The 24,394-nt window shown below is 38.2% G+C and overlaps 2 protein-coding genes across 6 annotated transcripts in view; both read right to left on the bottom strand.

Annotated features, from left to right (window-relative positions):
- Positions 1 to 210: 210 nt before the first annotated feature.
- Positions 211 to 15,563, bottom strand: RSL24D1 (ribosomal L24 domain containing 1). 2 transcript variants are annotated; one of them, XM_032174397.2, is made up of 6 exons: positions 15,446 to 15,563; positions 11,073 to 11,186; positions 9,338 to 9,410; positions 3,766 to 3,829; positions 1,737 to 1,822; positions 211 to 642 (listed from the first exon to the last, which is right to left on the bottom strand). In XM_032174397.2, exons 1-6 carry the CDS (start codon positions 15,524 to 15,526, stop codon positions 569 to 571), a joined length of 492 nt encoding a protein of 163 aa, XP_032030288.1. In that variant the 5' UTR covers positions 15,527 to 15,563; the 3' UTR covers positions 211 to 568. The 2 variants fall into 2 exon arrangements, with proteins under 2 accessions (XP_032030288.1, XP_058283743.1); XM_058427760.1 differs by lacking the exon at positions 15,446 to 15,563 and adding an exon at positions 15,017 to 15,138.
- Positions 15,564 to 21,615: 6,052 nt separating this feature from the next.
- Positions 21,616 to 24,394, bottom strand: part of RAB27A (RAB27A, member RAS oncogene family) — an 83,492-nt gene continuing 80,713 nt past the window's right edge. For all 4 annotated transcript variants that reach the window (XM_032174399.2, XM_032174400.2, XM_032174401.2 and 1 more), the window contains one exon: positions 21,616 to 24,332. In XM_032174399.2, coding sequence (XP_032030290.1) covers positions 24,134 to 24,332 — 199 coding nt within the window. In that variant the 3' untranslated portion in view covers positions 21,616 to 24,133. The remainder of the gene's footprint in view (positions 24,333 to 24,394) is intronic.

Below are 24,394 nucleotides of genomic sequence, written 5' to 3' on the forward strand. Positions count from 1 at the left end.
CCCCAGCATCCACAACTACCTATCGGAAGGGTTAAACCAGGTCACAACAGTCCAGCATAATTATGCTTCATCAAACAATGTCATTATGCTCTTCTAAGATGCAAATAAACCAAAGCAGGAAATACTAAAATAAAAATAGTATCTGACACTGCCATATAAATTGTTAGTTCCTTTTTATATCCCCCCCTTCTATAACATCAACAAAGGGAATATTTTACTGCAAAAAATATTTTATTTTATACATCACTAGCCATGAATTTTTGCCATTAGTTACTATACAAATGCTGCCTAGTGCCATTATCCAAATGGCATAACCATTTTATATCCACAATTCTATAGTTGCAAGTCGAATTTTCATTATTTAAGCATATCTATCAGTGAAGATTTAACACTGAGATGCAATCTAACATCCGTAATATCTCATGTTATGTACATGGCAACATAGGAAAGATGTATTTTAATCACTTTTCATTTAAGTGACCTTATGTAAAAAATAAAATAATTTAGCAGTTCCAAGTCTCCAAAGGGCATTTTCAAATGTACATAAAAGAAATGGTTACAGAGATTTTTAAGCAGCATCTTCCATGTCCACATCCTCTTGTAACTGCTGTACCATTTTCTCTTCCAACTGCTTGCCTTTGCCTTTAATAAAAATAAGTAAAAAATAAACAACTTAATTCAATGTGACCTTACAGAATTCACATCAACACTTTATAATGGATCTTGCATGTTTTCAAGTAATATTAGCCATTCCTAAAAAATTTAATAATAGCTAAACATAGGTCTTATGATAGGCCATGCATCAAATAAACATTCTACATACATTTGCTCATTTCACCCTCATAACAACCCCCATTTTAAATATGAGAAAACTGAGGCTCAAAGACAGATTAACCTGCGGAAGGTCACTCAGCTAGAAAGTCTTGTAAGTCAAAGCACTGGCATGTGAACCCCAGCCATCTGGATCCAAGGTGCCTGTTCTTAACACTGTTCTATCTACCTCAAAGAGGATTACCTAAAAAATTAGATAACAATGGTTCATTTCTGATGCTTTTTGACTATCAGTTTGTTATCATGTATATGTGAAACAAATGCTCCAGAATTTTGTCTATTTTGTTTTAATAAAATTTGGTACAAAAATAATACAAGTAGATTTACACAATTGTACTCAACATGTGATTACAGAATTTGACCTTTACTAAGATTTCCTTCCCTTTAAGTGATCTGCATAAGTAAACTGGTGTTAGCTGACCAAAGAAACAGTAGCCCAAATTTTAGTATCAGAATCGTCTGGAATGTTACTTAACAGTGGCCCAGAGTCAAAGAGCCTGGGCCTATGTATTTATACTAAGTTCCCCAAGTTGGTAATTCTGATACCAACCAAAGTTCGAGAACCACTAATAAAAAATATTGTCCTTTAATCAATACCAGTGCAAGACAAAAATCATCTACAAAATTATTACTCAAATCATTTTGCATAACTTGCGGGATATGGAATATAGAATTCAATGAAGGGAAAAAGAAACACCATATAAATAGATTGACTGCAACTGAGAAATACACTGAATAAATTACATTTTTATAGACCAAATCATATCATAAATTTACTATGAAAGACAATATTTAAAGGAAAAAATACCCAAAGTTAGTTGGTACCCAAATACACAGACCACAAAAATCTAGATTTTTCATTTTTCTTCCTAAAGCAGAAAACTCCTGTGCAATGTGGTACTCACCTGCAAGAGGGGCTCGGATAAGATGGATGTTTTGCTTGACTTCTTTGATATCCTGAACTTTCTGTAGCTCTTTATTTTTCTTCAATCTACAACAAAACACATTAAAGACAAAATTTCAGTTACTAACACTGCTTTAAGAGGCATCAATTCACAATACAGCTTCTAAATTCTGTTACTTAAGTTAGCCCCACAGATGGGGAATGGAAACCTGATGGCTGCCCTTCTGTTCTCTCCCCTTTCTTCTCCCCACAACAACCCCCATCCAGCAAGACCATCAACACCAAGTGAACAAAGAGCCTCTCAGTTCTCTCACATTATTCCCACATGGCAAGTGGTGAACTTAACCTAAAAGAGATGTATACCTTACGTTTATTCCCAAATCTAAGGTAAGGTCACTTGTTAAGCCCTCACAAATGTACATTTTCTTCCCTAACAACTCAAACTCAAAGTGGTTTTTTAGTTCGTAATTAGCTCAAAATAGGATTCCTACCCTACGACGCTTGTTCATTCATTCATTCTTTGTCCCTAGACTGGCACAAAATGGGAGCTCAATATATATTTGCTGAGTAAATGAAGGATGTGATTCATGAAAAGAAGTAGTGCTCTACTACATAAAACAACCTTTAACTGTTACAGTGCCTATATCTTTTCTCCTCAAATAGATAAGTCTCTGTTATATAATTTTTAAAAAACCAGTGGGTAATTACAAGAGCACAAAACACATGATATTCAATAGAAATGCCAACAGACTAGTTCTCAAACATTTTTCTGAAATGCTTTAAAATTTTTAAGCCAGAAACCTGCTGGCACGTGCTTCTTTTCCATGACATATTCCATAGCAATTAATTTAAAAGCTAATGGTCCTGCTCTGAAAAAAAATAGCTGATTCCAAGCTGGGGAAGAGGAAACATCTCGTTAGCTATAAAACATGAATGCACTCAAAGAATGAGGAGAATTGTCAAAACGACATGACAGTCTGCCTGAAGGAACTCCCACAGGCCAAACTGGGGCTACTTAGAACATCAAAATAAATAATGACAATAAAGAATTATAACCCAATGTATACCATAAGAATCCATGAATACACAGATGTAATATGAATAAAGGAATAAATCTTGAAATTGATGGAAAAGGGAAAGCTCTTTCTTACGTGAGAAAGTCAACTAAAAAATGTAGAAGAAATGATGGAATTAGAAAAACCACCATTTGGCAACAATCACAACAATAGTAATAACTGATTCAGGCAAGACTCTAATGAATACCAAAACCAGTAGGTACAAGTTTGAGGAGTAATAGGCTCTTTATCGAATCTCTATGTATCTCCCCCAAGATACGTACTGATTATAAGGAAAACAAAATAGTAAGAAACCTGACAGACATCACCTTAATCAAGTGATCAAAGTTAACATCACCAGCAAGGTGACACCATCTGCTTCCTGATATGATGCATGAGAAGGATACGCCATCATTTCTGTGACATCCCTGCCAAAGGTGCCTACCCAAAATCTAATGAGGAAGATATCAGACAAACCCAAATTGAAGAACATTCTATACAATAACTTGACCTATATTCTTCAAAACTATCAGTGTCATGTAAAATAAAGAAAGATGAGAAACTGTCCAGATTAAAGGAGCCTGAAGAAATATGAAGGACTTTGTGTTGCTATGGACGTAATCAGAATAACTGGTGAGGTCTAAACAAGGTTTATAGATTATATAACAGTATTACATCAATGTTAATTTTCTGACTGATAAGACAACCACACTGTGTTTATTTAAGAGAATATTCTTATTTTTAGGTTACATACACTGAAGTATACTTAGAAGGAAAAGCATATGTCAATACACTGTGACAAGGATAAAGTAAAGGTAAAATGCTAGCAGAATATACAACAGCTCTTCATATTATTCCTGGAAGTTTTTGGTAAGTCTGAAGTTATGTCAAAATTAAAAATTAAAAAAATACTAATGCCTCTAAATATCTACTAGTAATTATTTCCCAAAAGTTACTCTATACAAATATTCATACCTGTTCATTATAAATTTAGCTTGGCGTTTCTGTTTGATCTCTTCAACTCTCTTCATTGCATCAACTACAAAAAAGTTCGTAAGAGTTAGCAAATGTATGCACATTCAAGCAGTATGATCAACAACTGCATTAACAAACACCTCTTTATTATTCTGATTTAGAAATGAATTTACATGAAAAAAGTCATTACAAAAACAATCCCTACTCAAAAAGCTGAAGAAGGTATATACTCATGGCCATCATGACTTTCAACATTCTCTTTCACAAGTATCATTTCTCTAATTTTTATTTGACAAAAGTCTCTACTGCTGTTAAATTTTCCTTCCACTTTAAACCAATCCAATGCTTTTCAAATTTTACTATAAAGAGAATTGGGACTACTGACAACTAATCTCATTCTTAACTTGTAATTTCCATGAATAAAGACACATCTTTCTGGTTATGAACACTTCAAGTGCCTGGGATATGGTCAGCACATGATACTGGCAGAATGAACCAATCAATCAATACTAATAAGTTCTCGATCACAAAAATCCAACTGTTTTAGAAAATGTCTACAGGAGCATTGGCTAAAAGGGACCTGAGTCCAACTATGCTCTAAAATCTCTATCAGTACTACTCTATGAAAGACAAACCACATATGAAATTTTAAATTTTCTAGTAGCCATATTTTTTAAAGTAAAAAGGAACAGGTGGAAATTTAATGATACATTTCATTTAACCTAAATTTCCAAAATACTGTCATTCAACATGCAATCTATATAAAATTATTAGTGAAATATTTTATTCCTGTTTTCATATTAAGTCTTCAAAATCCAGCATTCATTTCACATTTACAGCACAACGCAATTTAGACTAGCCACATTTCAAGTGCTCAGTAGCTCAGACACCACACCTTCTGATCTAGCTCTTTAAAGATCTAAAGAATAATAAGATATTTATATAGTCTTAAAGTATCTTGAAAAGTATACTTATTAATCGAAAAGAGTAAAACAGTAACTCTTCAGTGGAAAAACCTGGCAGACACCACTTAACCAAATGATCAAAGTTAACACAGCTAGTAATGGAACTAATGGACAGCTTGTGTCTCCTGACAAAACACACTGAAAAAACTCAGCACCAAATCGCTGGTGCTCTTGCCAAATGTGCATTATCCAAACTTAATCTGAAGGAAACATCAAACAATCCAGTTAAGAAATTTTATACCAAACGCCTGGCCCATATTCTTCTAAACTGTCAATATCAAGAAATATAAAGACAAACTCAGGAAATGTTCCAGATTAAAAGAGATTAAAGAGACACGACATGTACTATTCTTACAAATTTTGCTATAAAGGATATTACTGGGACAACTGGAGAACTATGAATAGGTCTAAGATTAGATAATAATATTCTATCAATGTTAATTTCTTGATTTTAATAATTGCAGTATGGTTATGTGAGAGAATGCTCTTATTTCTGGAAATACATATTAGACTAGGGATCAAGAAGCATTATGTATGCTTAAACAGTTCAGAAAAATATACAATAAAGGGAGAAAGGGAGAAAGAAGAGAGAGAAAAAGAAAAAATTAATTTAACAACATGTTAACATTCAGAGAGTCTGGATGAAGGATTCTGAGAACTCTGCTCCTGCAACTTTTCTGTCATCTGAAATTAGGTCAAAATAAAAACTTTTAAAAAAATGTCGTCTGGGACCAGTAACAGTGGCACCCTTTGGGAACTTGTTAGAAATGAAGGATTTCAGGCCCCACACAAACCTACTATATCGGAATCTACATTTTAACAAAAGCCACCAGGACAATCTTTGAGACCTCTAGTATTAAAGCAACGTTTGTATAAATAATTCTAAGGAAATGTCAACTATAAATCTGCATATGCTGGAGCTCAGAATTAATAATATGGGAGATATGTAACTTTCTTTGTCTTTCGGCAAAAATAAGGACAAGTTCTAGTACTCAAAAGCATTTCCACACTTCAAACTTATTTAGAAGGGAAATAAACACAAGCAGCAGGAAAATCCTTTCCAAAAAACAATATACTGCATTTCCAAATATTCCAGAAGATTGAAATATTTTGGACCTAAGAAGCATCTGACTGTACAGTTCACAACTGCAAAGATATGGAATCAACCTAAGTGCCCATGACCAACAAGTGGGTAGGGAAAATGTGGTATTTATACATGATGGAATCGTACTCACCCAAAAAAAGGAATGAAATAATGTCTTTTGCAGCAACTTGGATGGAATTGGAGGCCATCATTCTAAATGACGTAACCCAGGAATAGAAAAGCTAATACTGTATGTTCTCACTTCTAAGTGGGGGCTAAGCTACGGGCACGCAAAGGCATACAGAGTGGTATAACGGACTATGGGGACTCAGAAGGGGGAATGGGGTGGGGTAAGGGGTAAAAAGTATAATTGGATACAATGTACACTACTCAGGTGACGGATGCACTAAAATCTCAGATTCTGCCAATCTACAATTAATCCATGTAACCAAAAAAACCACTTTTATCCCAAAAGGTATTAAGATCAAAAAAAAGTTCAACAAAAATATGCAAAAAGTTAAAATAAAATGAAAAAAAAAATCTGACAGACATTAAAAATTCACCTGCAACACAGACAGCCATGAGGGATAAAGTGCAAACTACTTTTCCTGGTATTTTTGAAATTCTAACATACTACTGTTTCTACAGACATCAGCACCTTAACAAAGGTTGTTCAATCCATATCCTCACACAATTTGATAATGTAAGCAATGAATATACAACTCTTGTCAACAGATTAGTTTATAGACAAAATGATATTGAAATATGAGGGGTGTGGAGAATCAATGAATCTCTTAGAATAATAATATATTTTTCTGGAACACTACTGAAAACAACTTTTATTAATTGTGTAAAACCCAGGAAACAATCTTAAATTCCAAAGACTCTCATACTATATACCTAGCACTCATACTGTACGCTTAGCAGATCTTCTTAGAAAAATCTATTTTTAGGATCCCAGTAAAAAGGAAAGCAGAATCAGTGCAGGAAAAAAAAAAAATCAATAGAGCACTGCTTCTTACAGAATTTACAGATGTATAAATGAGGGGGGCAAGAGAATGAGACTCTGTAATAAAACCTAACAGAAACAATAAAATAGGAGTACTCAGTAAATGCACCTAGAGGGCAGAGACTGTGTGTGACCTGTTCATCTTTGTATGCCACAGGCAGTGCTTAATAAATGTGCACTGAATTAAAATAAATTAAGAACTGCAGAGAACATTACCATTACAGTATGTGAAGTCATACAGAACACAGCAGTATTTCTCTCGAGCAATGTAAATAACATGACACCAGCCTGGAGGACCATGGAACTGATTATACACTTATCGCTAAAATTGGATATGCACCTCATTTCAACAACAACCTAAATACCCACTAAGTAAAAGTAGTTACAAAATATGTAAAAATGATCTGGAGCTGCTGTCTTCAAGTAGTAACAACAACAACAACAAAGGTCAAAACGAAATAAAAATGAAGGAAGTCCAGAAATGCTTCAGGACTGGCGGAGTGCGGTGGCTCACGCCTGTAATCCCAGCACTTCGGGAGGCCAAGGCGGGTGGATTGCCTGAGCTCAGAAGTTCACCACCAGCCTGGGCAACATGGTGAAACCCCGTCTCTACTAAAATACAAAAAAAAACTAGCCGGGCGTGGTGGCGTGCGCCTGTAGTCCCAGCTACTCGGGAGGCTGAGGCAGGAAAATTGCTTGAACCCGGGAGGCAGAGATTGCAGTGAGCCGAGATCACGCCACTGCACTCCAGCCTGGGTGACAGAGCGAGACTCCGTCTGAAAAAAAAAAAAAAAAAAAGAAATGCTTCAGGAGTTTCCAATAACGTCCTTGATAAGGGTGCCTTTTGAAATCAATTTAAGAATCCTATAAGTTAATCTCTTCAGAAATCCTTGAGTTCGAGTGTTATTTCCTTACCAAATAAGCCCAATAAAAATCAACTGCTTTTCAGAAATTAACTCTTCCTCTAATTATAAAGCAGAAGGAAAAGACCTTATTTTTTAACAAGGGGGTGGGGAAAGGGTACAATAATTAGGGCTAAGTATAGAAAAGGCAATTCCAAATCTAAACTCCAATTTCTCCACATGGTCCAGGGTAAACAAAGCTTTAGAACAAGCTTGACCAACCCACAGCCCAACATAAATTCATAAACTTTCTTAAAACATAAAGAGATTTTTTTGCAATTTTTTTTCCCTTAGCTCATCAGCTATCATTAGTGTTAGTATTTTAAGTGCCCCAAGACAATTCTTCTTCCAATGTGGCCCAGGGAAGCCAAAGATTGGATGCCCCTGGTTTAGAAGGTGTAAATACTACGACAAAGGTCCACAAATTTTCAATTCTTCCCCGGAAGTCTCGTGACTGACTGGAGTACAGAAAGGGATCCCCTGCCTACGATCCATTAGGAGAGTAATAGTTTGTGGAATTCTAAGCCTTACAGACTCTGGTTAACAAACCACATCACCCCCACACCCAATACTAGAAATGGGTACAGGCTGCACAGAGGTAGCCACAGGAAGAAAAGAAGGCAGTGCCGGTGCCGGGCGTGGTGGCTCTTGCCTGTAATGCAACACTTTGGGAGGCCAAGGCGGGCGGATCACTTGAGGTCAGGAGTTCAAGGCCACCCTGGCCAACATGGTGAAACCCCATCTCTACTAAAAATACAAAAATTAGCCAGGTGTGGCGGCATGCGCCTGTAATCCCAGCTACCCGGGAGGCTGAGGCAGGAGAACTGCTTGAACCTGGAAGGTAGCAATTGCAGTGAGCCGAGATCGTGCCACCGCACTCCAGCCGGGGGGACAGAGCAAGACTTTCCGTTTCAAAAAAAAAAGGCAAGGCCAAGGGTCCCAAACATCTAAACATACACAAATGTGGTAGAATCTACAAGCTAGCTTAAGGGATTAACTTTTTCTACATATGGGACTTTTTTCATTAAAGTCTCTGCCTACTTCAAGGGAAAAAAAAAAAAAAAAACAAGAACTAGATATATTGCTTTTAATTTCAGAAGATTATAACTTCATTTTTTACCCAAGTCAAACACTTAGAAATTCTCTCAGAACATTTATAATGATGACCTTAAGCACTACACTTTTTAATTTTAAAGAAGCACTGAATTTTATAAGGTATACAGAATACAAGGTTATATCCTAAACTATATGGTCTAAACATGTAAAGTGTGTTAGGTTTTGTGTGTATTTTAACTGTCCCCCACTCACCCTAAAACAGTATTTTCCATCTCTATTTTTTCCAGCCATTTGTAGTTTTTACACCTCTGTGTGGGCACTTCAAGTAGTATCAAAGTTAATAATTATATTATTTTAAAATGAACACACCAGCCAATTGTAAAAAAAAATTGATGAAAGATACGATTACAACAGAACCATTAAAATGAGGATAAAATAATAAAAGCCAAGCAATGATAAATGGAAAATTCAATATTTAAACAATAAACTGACAAAGTTATAGTATTATCCCAAACCAGCCTCTCCTCAAAATTACTGGTATTTCTTTGTAACTTACTAGTTTTATTCCATAGCTCTCGCTGGTATTTGATAGGTTCATTTCTACGTTTTTCAAATTCAAATGAATTATCCTGTAAGAGGAAACAGAGGAGATAAAAATAAAGTTTTAAGAAAAATAGAAAGGAAACATTTCTTAAAACGTCTTCCTTTTCATAAGTGTTCTGAGTGAACATACATCAAGATTCACCCCTCAGGGTGATCTCAGAGAATACAGGTTTTCAAACTTTTTCTCCTTTACACACCTCCCTACTGAAAACAGCTCTCTATATACCGGAGATTCTCAAAGAGAGAGGAGGAGACAGTAACACCCTCATCCCTCAGAATGGCATATAACAATTATCAGGATTACAAACTGAAAAACCTTCCCAATTTCCCATTCCCAGATAAGATTCAATGCCAGAAAACTTTGAATTACGTTGAACCATATGAAATTGCCATTTTTCACAGATCAAAAAAGTCAACATCAAGAATTCCATGTCCTTCCTGTAGGAGATAGAAAAAAAGAGAGAGAAAATTTCATATGGTTCAACCTAAATATCTGTTAAAGCAAAAAGGTATGAAAACTATACATTATCTTCAAATAAATGAGGTGCTACTCTGCAGAATATAAGTCAGGCCCTACACTTCTTCGGATTCCCTCCAAACATGGTTACCACTGCTAATGGCTGGTATTTTTACGATTAATGATCCTTTTAATCTTAAAACACACAAAACAATTTTAGAAAAGCTACAGGTATTTCTTGGTTTTCAAATCTATCTGACAGGCATATAAAACAGCACTACCTCTGGATTTAGCTACTATTTCTTTTATATATACACACCTTTATTCAGATCATCATAACCTCAGCCACAAGGTAAATGGTAATCAGTAAATGACTGTGACTGGCAGTGTTTCCTCAGGCAGTTGCCACTTGCATTTGGGCTGCTATGCTTCTTCTCGTCCAGAATGAAAATTATTTTTGTGACAGTAATTATGATGTGGCCTTGCATCTGGTCAAACAATACTCTTTGCATTCATTGCAAAGCTCTGGTATTAAGGAGACCAGGAAAGGGCTTCATGGAAAATGCTTGTAGATACTGCCTTTTAGCAATAAAAAGGTGGGAAAGGGGTCATAGGTTTGGTGGGTAAAGGAGGCCATGGACGGAGGCGACAGTTTAAAAGATCTTCCTCCCTCAAAGGTGGCCTGTGCTGCATTTTCATCTCCTTCCTTTGCAGGGACTGAACATGGACAGCTTCAAAATATCCTTTTATCAATTCAATATAACAATATAATGATAGAGGCTCATTAAATCCTCTTTCCCCCTGACTTCTCTCTAGTCCTCCTCACACCAACACTACTAACTTCTCTGCTCTCAGATACAAAGTCCTGCTAAGGAAATCCAGAAACTGATAAATGAGTCTATTATAAACTTCACCTGAGCCTTGACTGCTGTTCAGAAATCCTTTATCTCTTAACTTCATCTCAAAATCTTTCAGTAGCAATTCCCAACTTCATCCCAAACCATTTAAGTGATTTTCCTCTTTGTCTGCAAGAGCTAAAAATAGTAGCTCCACAGAATTACAGTTTTAAGGATCATGTGAGAATGAGATTATTTCCACAGCCAAATACAAATAAGGCACTTATTAATCATGTTATAGGAGGCCTTGTTATGACTGCTTAAATGACATACACCCTTCAAATACTAAAACTGTGAAACGTGTAAAAACTACATTGATAGCTAACCGTACTCACCACTGTAAGCTCTTTACCAGCTGCTTTCCGGAATGCTTTGGTCCACCTAACTTTGCGAGGATTGCGCTTCTTTTTAAAGTTTTTATGACATTTAGATTTGCAAAATCTGAACACCTACAAGAAAAATTAAAATATTGAGAAGTCAACATTAAAAACTTTTCTATCATAAGATGTTACCCCTGCTAGACAAAAAATACTTTCCCTTCTACTTAAACTGCCATTTAGAAACGTGTACGATATATCAGATTAAACGGAAACAACTATTTTTTGACTATTAAACATCATCGCAACCAAAGGCTAAGGGCCCTGAAAATATTATTTTAAATTACTAATCATTTGTATAGAATAACAGTAAAATTATTTCAAATAAACGGAACAGTTTTAAGTAAAGTCATTAAGTCCTTTCTTAATTCAGGATAATTTTCAAAATTCACTGTCTCTATACCTCAATGGGGATAAAAGTTTCAAACAACCATTCTGAAATCTCCTTTGAGTCTTTCCATCTTCCTTGTTGAAAGCACAAAATAATTTCAAAAGCAACTAAAACTGGTGATACAATAGATTCGTTTTCGACTTATTCATAGATCTGCTAGCAAGATTCTTTACTACATTAACTCTCCACCTTCATGCTAAAAGATTTAATCCTTTAATAGTGCTAACTTACAACGTGATGACGCTTCAACATGTTCCTGAAATGGATTATTAGGACTCATTTTATAAATCTAACAGTATTATTTTGTTACTTTGTAATGCCTTAGAACACACTGCAATTTGTGTATGCCCTGGAGGAAATGGGAAGAGAAAAAGTAATTATTGGGGGTTTGTGGATCTTGGTAAAGAAAATTAAGTTGAATTATCACACCTAAAAGGTACGACAGATAATTAAACAGGTCAAAATAAACAGTACAAACACCTCAAACTAAATAAGCCTGTGTATGTATCACAAATCATAATCCTTTTCACCTTTTATATATGTTGCCCTATGGGGAACTTCAAGTAGGTCACTACACACAGTAGGACAGTTTTCTTAGAAACTGTTGCTATTAGTTCAATCTGATCCAAGCCCATACCTCCTACAGAGCCTTCTCCTAAGAGACTAGAGTGAAAGCACGTCTATATCCTTGAGTTAATTTCAAATAGACTAGAAAATGTAAGAACTACTAGTCTCCTGGAGTAGCTTACTATGAAATCATAAATAAAAAATGAATATATGAAAATCATTGTGAAATGAATTATATTTCATTTGAGTATTTGCAGCTCAAAATACTATTACTTTTTTAAGCAAAAGTCTCCCACATTTAATATCTACTAGATAACCCTTAGGCAAATTCCTTTTTCTACTGTTTATCTAATGGGAGGACGAAACTTGTTTTGGCTCCTCTCAATTCCAAATAGACCGGGTGAGGAATCTACTTGGTTCCTTATCTAATAGGTATTACCTGAAAGGCACAATGAAGGATCGAAAGAGACCTGGAACCAGAGGAGGTGCAAAGGGGATTCAATCAGCAAATAAAGAGCATCTACGTGCCTGATGTTGTACTAGTGCTAAGGATACAAGAACAATTAAAATTTGGTACTCTACCTTGAGAAGCTTAGTCTAGCAATGTGATCATCTCACTTTGCGATCAAGAAAGATCAAGATGTGACTAGGATATAAACAATGGGATAGCCGGGCGCGGTGGCTCAAGCCTGTAATCCTAGCACTTTGGGAGGCCGAGGCGGGCAGATCACGAGGTCAGGAGATCGAGACCACGGTGAAACCCCGTCTCTACTAAAAATACAAAAAATTAGCTGGGCGTGGTGGCGGCGCCTGTAGTCCCAGCTACTCGGAGAGGCTGAGGCAGGAGAATGGCGTGAACCCGGGAGGCGGAGCTTGCAGTGAGCCGAGATCGCGCCACTGCACTCCAGCCTGGGGGACAGAGAAAGACTCCGTCTCAAAAAACAAAAACAAAAACAAAAAAAAAACAATGGGATAAAGCTATAATCATGTATAATGTAATACGTAAACACATATGAGGAAGTGGTTAAATGTATGGTGGGGTAAGAGGTGGATGGCTTATGTGTCAGGCAAAGCTTTATGATTTCAAGTTTCTCTTTTAATTTAGTCCCCTAAATGCTAACACGCTAACAAATGATCCCCCATACCTTGGACTCAAAGTTCTTCAAACCTTTCTTATTCCACTAATTCAACATTTATTAAGCCCTCATTAAGACTGTATTTTCCCTGTTTGCAAAGTATGTGCAAATATGGAGAATTAGCATTAATTCTACCCTTAACCCATTTATGCCTAAGAAGAGTAAAAGGTGAAGTTTCTATTAAAAACAGTCTCAGAAACTAAGAGAATGAAGGCAGAAAGACTAGTTAAAGCCTGGGAAACATGGCAAGCCCCTGTCTCTACACACACACACACACACACACACACACACACACACACACAATGTTAATCTCCCCGTCTCTACAAAAGTTTTTTTTAATGTTGGGCATGGTGGTGCACACCTGTAGTCCTAGCTACTCAGGATGCTGAGGAGGGAGGACTGCTTAAGCCCAGGACACTGAGGCTGCAGAGAGCCATGATCACACCACTGCACTCCAGCCGAGGCAACAGACAGTGAGACCCTGTCTCCAAAAAAAGAAAAAAAGACTAGATAAGAGGCTATAAAAGTGGTAAGAGCCTAATCTGAACTAGGACAGGAAAGTAGAAAGAAGGCAAAGACACCACTATCTTCGCAGAGGCAGGACAGGTAAGACTTGATAACTAGATACAAAAGGTGAAAAGATTCAGATGACGCTCATGTTTCTAGCAAAACTATCCGGGCACTTAAGAGTGGTATTAAGTCACAGAGCTAAAAGATCTGAGGTACTAAGGAATTCTCTTTCAGTAGGCCCACTGTACCTACTGTTAGGTACATCCAATGGAAAATTCAGATTTGGAGCTCAGGAGATTTAGGCTTGGAAATCAAGAACATAAAAAAAGATGAGATCCTTGTTCTTTGTTAGTGCTTCAGGCCCTCTTTTATTTCCTCCAACAACTCTCTTCTGGATCCACTGGTGACTCCAAACCAACTCAACACTGTCCTTATTCTTCATCAACTTAACTTCCACTGTGTCTACCAAATCAATACCCAGGTCTTGACAGTTCTCACGATCTGCTGTTCTAATTCCAATATCCAGCCAACAAGCATCCTGGACGAAAATCACAAAATCGTAACGAGATCATGTATAAAACCATACTGCCTACTCTGAATTAGACCCCAACCTGGCAATCTTCTGGTTCATTTTTATAAACTTCTTATCATGTTCCTGAGAGCAAGTATTCAAAATCTTCTAGGTTCTTTTACGTTATCAAACATAGCTTTGGTCCCTCACTTTCAGCTGAATCCCTTGGATCTATTTAATGAGGTCAATATCTTCGATCTGTTACAGAGACATAAGGTGATGAAGTCAGACTTGTAATTATTTAGCAGGTAAAATTCACCTTAATATACAGATTCTTAGACCCTCTTCCCCTCCCCCAAAGATTCCAACTCAGTAGATGTGGTGAAAACCAGGAATCTGCAAACGCCCAGTAATTCAGAAGCAAACGTAAGAGATCAAATTCTGAGAAACAATGTGTTTCTCTGAGAAAGAGAGGAACGGGATTCACTCTGTAATAACAAGACAAATTCATGTACCATTCAAAACGTCTTTCACAACTAGGACTCATATTTATTATTTACGTTTACAGACTTATTATACTGCAGCCCGACGCCCAAGGCTCTATCATCATTTGCAATCCAGTCACTTCCCCAAACAAATGTATTTGCTCCGTTCTCTGCCTTTTCTCAAAATGTTCACTTTCCTTCCACTTAGAAGGCCCCCTCCGCTTTCTCCCGCAAAATTCAGGATCCAAGATAAATATCACCTCCATGCTGAGTCTTTCCGTACGGGACCCTCCCCAACTCACCTGCAGTAACGTAATACATAACTCTACCATTAAGCGATACGGAGCACTTCCATCAACCTCTACACTTCAGTATGGACCTTAGTATAATGCCTGACAGGGTATACACTCAACAAAGTTTACTGGATTCAAGAACTTGGCCCACGTACATGAGTGGCCAAACAGTCCTCACAGACATCCAAGATCCCTGGTAGGCGCTAGCTGGGATCGCTCCCGAAGCTCCTCGCTGCCAACGCCACCCGGAAGACGGCCAAGGAGAAACTCCCGAAGCGGAACGTTGAGACCGGAGGCCCAGTTAAGCCGCCCTCCCACGGGAACACCGGGAGGAACCCGGGCCAAACACGGCAGACGCAGAAGCACCCGGCACCGAGCCGCCGCGCCCAGGAACCGCGGGAGCTAGGCCGAAGCAAGCACTGGTGTCGACCGCCTCACCTTGCAATCGTTGCGGACGAACATCATGCCGTGTCCAGGATAGATGGGCCCCGAACAGAAATAACACTTCTCGATACGCATGTTGAACCCGCGTGGGACGCCACCAAACAGACGCCAAGCTTGGGAGGAAGTGACGCAACCCCGTCACCGGAAGTTACCTTCTTCCCCCTTCCCCGACCGGAAAAAGGCAAGCGTCCTTTGTTCTCGCGGGTTTGTTGGACCAGATGCGAGCACGACTGTGCCCCCGGCGGCCGTGTGGTCCAAAGCGCTGCCGTTCGACGCAGGCGCAGAGCTGCAGACTAGACCTCTTCGCTCTTGCTGTGGGGAAATGTGGTTCTGCGCCCCCTTGTGAACTTGCTCTCATAGCGCCTAGTTTTCTCTCTGTGTGTCGGCATTTATGCACGTATTATGTATCTTTGGTTTGTGCTTTGCCTCGGAGTGCTCTCGAGAGCACTCTCTTAACTCATTTGTTTACTGCCTGCCCTAGACCAGCCCTCGATTCCCGTCCCACAGTGATTTGCAGGGTGTAAGCGGCGAAGAACCTGCAATCTAGCGTTGCGTCGAACATTGCAGTGAAAACGGTTTAGTAGCTGATGCTCCAAGGACTTTACCAGCAATTTTTTTAAAATATAAAATCGTGTTATCCGCCTCCCCCCCATTTTAATCAATATACATATGTAATAAACAAATATTTTCGCCGGAAACTACGACTCCCTCTCTAGACCTGCGGTCTTCCTCCCCAGGGGCGAAACAGTCCATTTATTACCGGCCAGAGCTTTTCTGTGCATAGGTAAACATGTATATTTGTGTGTTGCCTGTCTCTACGTCCTCTTCTTTATAATATAGTTAATATGCTATTTGCTCTTTTCTGCCTCTTGCTGTTACCTCGTCTCCCTTCATTGGAATGAGAGCTCCATGAGGGGCAGGGATTTCAGTTCGTTTGGTTTACAGCTACATCCCAGTATCTAGAATAGTCCCTGGCACATAATAGGCATTTGATGCATATTTTACTGTAAAAGGGTATTTAACATTCTTTTTCATATATATATGCCATTGTATGAAAGTATTTCAATTGGTCACTAATCGATGGGCATTCTTATCTTTTGGTATAATAAGTATCTTTATTGGTACGCTTTTTCAAGAGAGGGTTTATGTAGAACTGCTGGATCAGAGGAGCTGGATATAGATATATAGTTTTAAAATTTGGCAGATAATACTAAATTGCCTTCCAAAAGTTTTGACCAGTTAACACTCAGCATCAACAAATAAGATGTCTGTTTCACTACACCGCTGTGAAAAGGGATCTTTGCCAACCTGAGATGAAAATTTATCTTATTTCAACTTGAATTTAATTACAAATGATGTTAAGAATCTTTCACAATGTTTTTCAACTTTTTTCTGTGAATTGCCTGTTCAGGTCTTACGCAGTTTTCTATTCTTTCATTGATTTTCAACAGCACTTTACACGTTAAGGTTAATCCTTTGCCGACATGCATTTAGAAATTATTTCCCTATCAATGTTTTAAGCTTTGCTCATGGTATTTTTCCATGGAGAAATATGTTGTTTGTATATTCAGATTTATCCAATTTTTTATGATTTTGGATTTGGTACTTTCCTTTAAACTGCACTTCTCACTCCAAAATTGTTTTTCAAAATGTTTTCTCTTATGTTTTGTAGTTTCAGTTTTTTGCATTTGAATTTTCAACTTGTCTGGAATTTACGTATAAATGACATAGGACTCCAGTGTCTTTCCCTCAGTACTGTATGTTGATAAAGCATCCTTTCCCCCACTCACTCATAATGTCACATCTATGGCTCCATTTGTGGACTCGGTTCCATCGTTTTATTTGTTAATGTGCCACTGCCCAAATATTTATTGTCATTTTTTGAATAACTGGGTTTACCTCCTCTCCCTTTCTATTAGTTTTCATGCTGCTGATAAAGACATACCCTAGACTGGGCAATTTATACAGGAAAGAGGTTTAATGGACTCACAATTCCACATGGCTAGGGACACCTCACAATCACAGCAGAAGCCAAGGAGGAGCAAGTCACATCTTACATGAATGGCAGCAGGCAAAGAGAATGAAAACCAAATGAAAGGCGAAACCCCTTTAAAATAATCAGATCTCGTGAGACTTATGCACCATCATGAGAACAGTGTAGGGGAAACTGGCCCCATGATTCAATTATCTCCCACCAGGTCCCTCCCACAACACATAGGAATTATGGGAGCTATAATTCAAGATGAGATTTGGGTGGGGACACAGCCAAACCATATCACCCTTCCTTCCTTGTCCTTCTTATTCATTTTTTATCTGGCTATTCTTCAACATTTATCTTTTCATTTTAACTCTAGAATCAGTTTGTATAGTTATAATCTTCAAAGACACACATTTTTCCTTTTATTGGATACTTTTTCTTGTCTAGTCATTCAACCAGTAATTCCAGAGTAATGTTAAATAACAAAGGCACATACCAGAAATTTTAGTAATAAACATCTGCCCAATACTTTATTGTTAACCAAGAAACGGAAAATTATTTTACTTTTCTTTATTCTTCCTGTCCTATGCTCCTCAACAATTATGGAAGAGCCTCACCAATCTGCAAACTTTACACAAATCCTTCCCAACTCTCAGTTTGTTCCTGCTACTTCACCAAGAAATTTTATACTCTTCCCATATACATGAACACCCAGGTTTACCCTCTTACCTTTGATGTCAGAGGACACATCCTTTATCTGTGTTCTTAATTCCATACCTTAAGGCTTCATCTGAGACTTTGTTCCCTTCAGTCTATGAACATATTCAGTGCTTCACTTTAGAATGAGTGCATGTATAGCCAGCCTTAGAAATTGTTCTTTTCTTTCCACCTATTTTAATGGAATAAAAGATTGAACTGAAATCTTGGAAATATGACTCCATTTATCCTTCTTAGGGTTTATGATTCCTAAATCTAAAGGTATTTGTGTTTTATCATTACTGGAAAATTCTCAGCTATTATCTTTTCATATAGTGCCTCTTCCTTCAGTTTCTCTAATTTCTCCTTATAGAATTCCTACTAGATATAAGTTGGAGCTTTTTTTCTTCCCTCTGTGTCTTTTAACCCCTCCAGGACTTTCTCCTTATCTCTGTCTGCTGAATTATGGGTAATTTCCTCTGACCTGCCTTCTAGAATTTTCTCTTCAACTCTGTCAAACCTGTCATTTAACCTCTAATCATTAAGTTTTGAATATCAATGGCTATATTTTTCATTGTTGGACGTTTTTGGTTTTCTTTTTTTAATTCAAACCAGTCTGGTATCTTTAATATTGTCTTCTTTTCTGGATTTTTTAGTTCCTTTCATGTTTGTGATTATCTTAAACACTTTGACTTTATGGTCTCCTTCTGATAAGTATATTATTTGAGGTTCTTAAATGCCAAATCCTGCTGGCTGTTTGGTCTGCTGGCCCTTGCTAATGATTGGAGGTAAGAATGAAGAAGAAATAGATTGTAATTTTTCATTGTAATCTCATCCATAGTAGGGTGTTTTTTGGCCTGTGCAGAAATGTTCCATCTGCAAACATTTTTGCTTTGCTTCCACCAAGTAATCCAGAACAAATCACTTCTTTATGTTAATTTTTGTTAATTTCTTGATTGAGCATACCCAGAAAAATTAGGTATTATACACTTTAACCTGAAACCTGTGTTCAAGCCGGCTTGTGGTTGTAAATTTTCACAAGAGATTAAAGACATAGACTAGGTCGGCCGGGCATGGTGGCTCATGCCTGTAATCCCAGCACTTTGGGAAGCCAAGGCGGGTGGATCACAAGATCAGGAGTTCAAGAGCAGCCTGGACAAGATGGTGAAAACCCCATCTCTATTAAAAATACAAAAATTAGCCGACTGTGGTGGTAGGTGCCTGTAATCCCAGCTACCCGGGAGGCTGAGGCAGAGAGTTGCTTGAACCCGGGAGGCAGAGGTTGCAGTGAGCCGAGATCGCACCACTGCACTCCAGCCTGGGCAATAGAGTGAGACTCCATCTCAAAAAGAAGAAAAAAAAAAACCATAGAGCAGGTCCTGGATTTCTGTGTGTTTGGGGACAGAGGGCTGCAGTTTCAGCACCCTATTCTCAACAGGCCCAAGGTTTTCTTTACTAATTCTTCGTAGCCATTATAACAAAGCATCCTGATTACCGATACTGGCAAAAACAAAACAAAAGCAAACCACAGTCAGCATCAGGTTGTTTTAAGTTCCCTCTGTTGTCTGTTTTTAAGGGGAAGGAGGTGGTCTTAGGGCATCGCCCGTATTTTTTTGAGAAATCATTGGTACATTTTTTAAAAATATGTTCATACTTTATCCAGCATGATCTAAGTATCTTATAATGGAAGAGCTTATTAGTTATATAAATACCTATATTACCAATAACAGAAGAGCTGGAAATACCACCATAGAGATTTCCAATTTATAAAAATACCAAGTGAAACATGTCTTAGATAGATTGTTAGCCGTCTTGACATCAACTTCAAAAGATCAGAAATTATTTCTCAGATTTCTTAATTTTTTTTTTTTTTTTTTTTTTTGAGACAAAGTCTTGCTTTGTCACCCAGGCTGGAGTTCAGTGGCATGATCTCGGCTCATGCAACATCTGCCTCCCGGGTTCAAGCGATTCTCCTGCCTCCGCCTCCCCAGTAGCTGGGATTACAGGCATGAGCCACCACGCCCAGCTAATTTTGCATTTTTACTAGAGACTGGCTTTTACCATGTTGGCCAGGCTGGTCTCCAACTCCTGATCTCAGGTGATCTACCCACCTCAGCTCCCAAAGTGCTGGGATTACAAGCGTGAGCCACCACACCTGGCCTAGATTTCTCGATTTCTTACAATGAATTAGTATGGACTTATTATATGTGAACCTTTCTAAACATTTTTAATGCTGTTTTTATTTTCAAATTGTATTCTTCTGTCTTTGAACATTAACAGTGGCCCCTTTGGAAAACTCTTTCTCTTGACCCTGCTGCCTCTTTAAGTCCTTTACTCAGTCAAACAACAGACATTTGAGTACCTATTGTGTACCAGGCCTTTTTCTGAGTGACGGTAACAGTTTTGAAGAAAACTACCTAAAACCCTGTCCTTGTTTGTGGAGCTTATATCTTAGTGGATGTGGACAAATACATAAATATGTCAAGTGAATCACTTGTCAGCCTCTTGGCTAAGAGTAATTGTAAATACATCAAGTGGTGAAATATTTACATTGAGTGATATGAAGAAACGCAAAGCAGAACAACAGGTCAAGGAGTGACAATCTGGTTGGGGCCATGAAGGGGAGTGACTGCTCTTTAAGGTGGTCAGTAAAGTTCTTTGGACAAGGTGGCATTTGAACAGTCTGAAAGGATAGGAGACGTATACATGGAACACTAGCATTCCAGACACAGGGAACTGCAAATGCAAGAGATCTGAGGCAGGAACATGCTTGACTGCTCCAAGGAGGCCAGTGTGCCTGAGAAGAGTGAGGTGGACAGTGGTAAGAAATAAGGTCAGGAGGTCAGAGAAGCCATCTCTCCACATATGCCCTCCTCATCCAATCCATGACTGTACCCTCCCCAGGTCTCTTGCATCACCTCTCAGCCCTGCCTAATCTTAGTTCAGGCCTTAACCATCCTTGTTTTGTTTATCTGAGATTGTCTACTACAACACTTCCCAAATATAGGTGCTCAATACTTTTGATAACTTTTTTGTTGTTGTTTTGTTTTCGAGACGGAGTTTCGCTCTTGTTGCCCAGGCTGGATGCAACGGCGCAATCTCGGCTCACCGCAACCTCCGCCTCCTGGGTTCAAGCGATTCTCCTGCCTCAGCCTCCCAAGTAGCTGGCATTACAGGCATGCGCCACCACGCCCGGCTAATTTTGTATTTTTAGTAGAGATGGGGTTTCTCCATGTTTGTCAGGCTGGTCTCAAACTCTCGACCTCAGGTCATCTGCCTGCCTCGGCCTCCCAAAGTGCTGGGATTACAGGAGTGAGCCACCGCACCCAGCCTGATAACATTTTTAATTACTTTTCCAGCATATGTTGTCTTGGCTGGCCCCTCAGTTAGCACCTAATGGAACGTGTATCCCTGAATTTCATTTCCTTTGGCATTACAACCTCTGGTATGAAACTTCGTGATAATAAATAAAGTTACATTCACACACAAATTTGACAGACTAGACCACTTTTTTATTACAGCTTAATTGGCACATGGTTCACTGAAGATACACTTCACTTTCACATAGGCTTGTAAATAGAAAAATACATTGATGCACAAAAAATATAGTCCTTCAATACCAAACTTAAATGATTTCCAAAAAGAATACAGGTTATTTCAATAATTAAAGGTGACTCCTGTGTGTGCACTGTATCATGTATACACTTAATTGTATGTTTAAGGCCAGTGGAATCTATAGCTAATTACTCATTTGATTCTTGACAACTGAAACATGCAAACATTCTTATTTCTATGTTTAAAGACATTTAATGTGTTATTCTAACACAAATACGCCATATAGAATATGCCCTGATATGTAGCTGTAAAATTATGTCATACTCCACTGAAGTCTTATGGCAACTATATAAGGCACTGCTGTGTGATTGTGACCCTGCTCTTTTGAGATGGAGTCTTGCTCTGTCGCCCAGGCTGGAGTGCAGTGGCGCGATCTCGGCTCACTGCAAGCTCCGCCTCCCAGGTTCATGCCATTCTCCTGCCTCAGCCTCCTGAGTAGCTGGGACTACAGGCGCCCACCACCACGCCCGGCTCATTTTTTTTTTTTTTATTTTTAGTAGAGATGGGGTTTCACCATGTTAGCCAGGATGGTCTCGATCTCCTGACCTCGTGATCTGACCACCTCGGCCTCCCAAAGTGCTGGGATTACAGGTGTGAGCCACCGCACCCAACCAACCCTGCTCTTGAAATGTCTAAATCTTATCCTTACTAGCATATACAATTCAGATGCACAGGCCTCCATGACTTCTTTGGAATTTAAAAGAAGCCTTCATTTCAAGGATAAAAATACGTAAAATTTTACCAACCACGGCTAAGTTTGTTATGGGAGTAGTGGAAGGACAGTGGAAAAAAAAATAGGTTTTTTCATTATACTTATATTTTTCCTTTTTTAAAAATAAATTTAGGGGATACAAGTACAGTTTAGATACATGAATATATTGTGCAGTCGTAAAGTCTGGGCTTCTAGTGTAACCATCACCCAAATATACTTGTATTTTTCTAATTACAGTTCTACCAAACATTTTCCACCACAAAATACATGTATTTTTATTATTTATTTAAATTATGGTGAGTGATATTTCTTCCTAAGAAGATCTCTGGAAGTTTTGATCTACTTTATTCAAACCACTTTAATAAATAAGACTTTTCATCTAAATGAAATACCTTTGAATTTTATAAACGACTTCCAGGAAACATATATTAAAACCACCTTTAATTTGGTATGAAGACACTTTGGCAATGCAGCAGAATACATGATCTTGGCAAGACCCAGCAAGTACAGTAAATGCTCATGAGCTCTATGAAAAATATAGGCTATAGAATACTTCATTTTTCTTTTATTGAACTACAGTACAAATGTAACTGCTTCAATATGAACATCTATCTTCCACCAAATAGCAAACAGGCATCTCATGTAATTAAAAACTAATTATTTCAATTCCACCAATGTAAAAGCAAAACAAGTTGCAAATATCAACAATACAGAGCCTGCTGGTAAAGACAGAGATGAGTAATTTATAAGCTAATTAAGCTGCAGCGTGAGGATGCCAGATCAACATTATAAATGTGAAGAAAAAGAAACTAAATATTTACTCATCACAAATAACTCCGCATAAGCACCAGCTATGTTCAGATGTGGCCAGCACATGGGCCAAGTATAAATGTACAATCACAGTGAACTAAAGCCATAAAATCTAGTTCCCTGACCCTTCAATCAACCATTCAGAGCAATGGGAATATAGCAGGGAGCCAGAAGTCCCACTTTGGTTGCTCATATTACATTAAGCCACCCTGCCCCACCCCAATCCCCTTCCCACCAACAAAAAAGGCACCGTGAGTGTACAATTGGCCAATCCAGTTTATCCAAGGTCTATAGATATGGCCATGATTTGTCCTATATTCATGTTAAATAGAATGCTTACATAAAATTAACACTCAAAGACATTGAGCGGATGTGCATGATGTATATTCTTATTTAACATTTAAGTGGCTTTAATGGTATTTTAGAATGTCACCTATGGCATGAGTCTTTAAATCTGGATTGAAGACTGTGGCAGTTTTATAATTGCATGTAAGATCTTAAATGTAAGACTCTGGGCCTACCTACATTAAGGCAGATGACAGTACCCTCATTCATTCTACATAATAAATACATTCTTCTGTGACTGCAAAATTCTGAATCCTTGAATGATTTACTATAATAGGCTAAGGTTTTATAAGGCACTTTTGGCTCTGAAATATTTCTCCTAACTCTCAGGCTGAATCTTAAAGAAATATTTACAAAGCTGCAACAAATTAATTTTAGAACCAGATGCTTTATTCATAGGTCTAATGGGGATGGTGAGAAGCAATTTGTACACAATGCCCATTAATCTCTCGCTGTGCCATGTATCAATCATAGAGAAGATCCCAGGCATGGGCCACCTGAACTACTATGTCGCTTACTTGACTTCTCAACAGCCACATGCCCCTTTCTCCTTTTCTTCACTTAACTGATCCGTAGAGGCATGACCATTTGATCGCACCACTCCTTCAGGAATCCAGGACTTGTCCACACACCGTTCCATTCGCTTCATTATCAGGTCCAGAAGCATCTCAATTGCTTGGCTTATGTTTGTCCCATTGGCAGCGCTAGTTTCAAAGTAGGGGATTCTGGAAGACAGAGACAACTCAGGTAACAACATGTGGAGGGAAAGCACAGTGACCTTTGCTCT

The sequence above is a fragment of the Hylobates moloch genome, unplaced genomic scaffold (assembly GCF_009828535.3).
Source record: "Hylobates moloch isolate HMO894 unplaced genomic scaffold, HMol_V3 SCAFFOLD_14, whole genome shotgun sequence".
Taxonomy (NCBI): Eukaryota; Metazoa; Chordata; class Mammalia; order Primates; family Hylobatidae; genus Hylobates; species Hylobates moloch.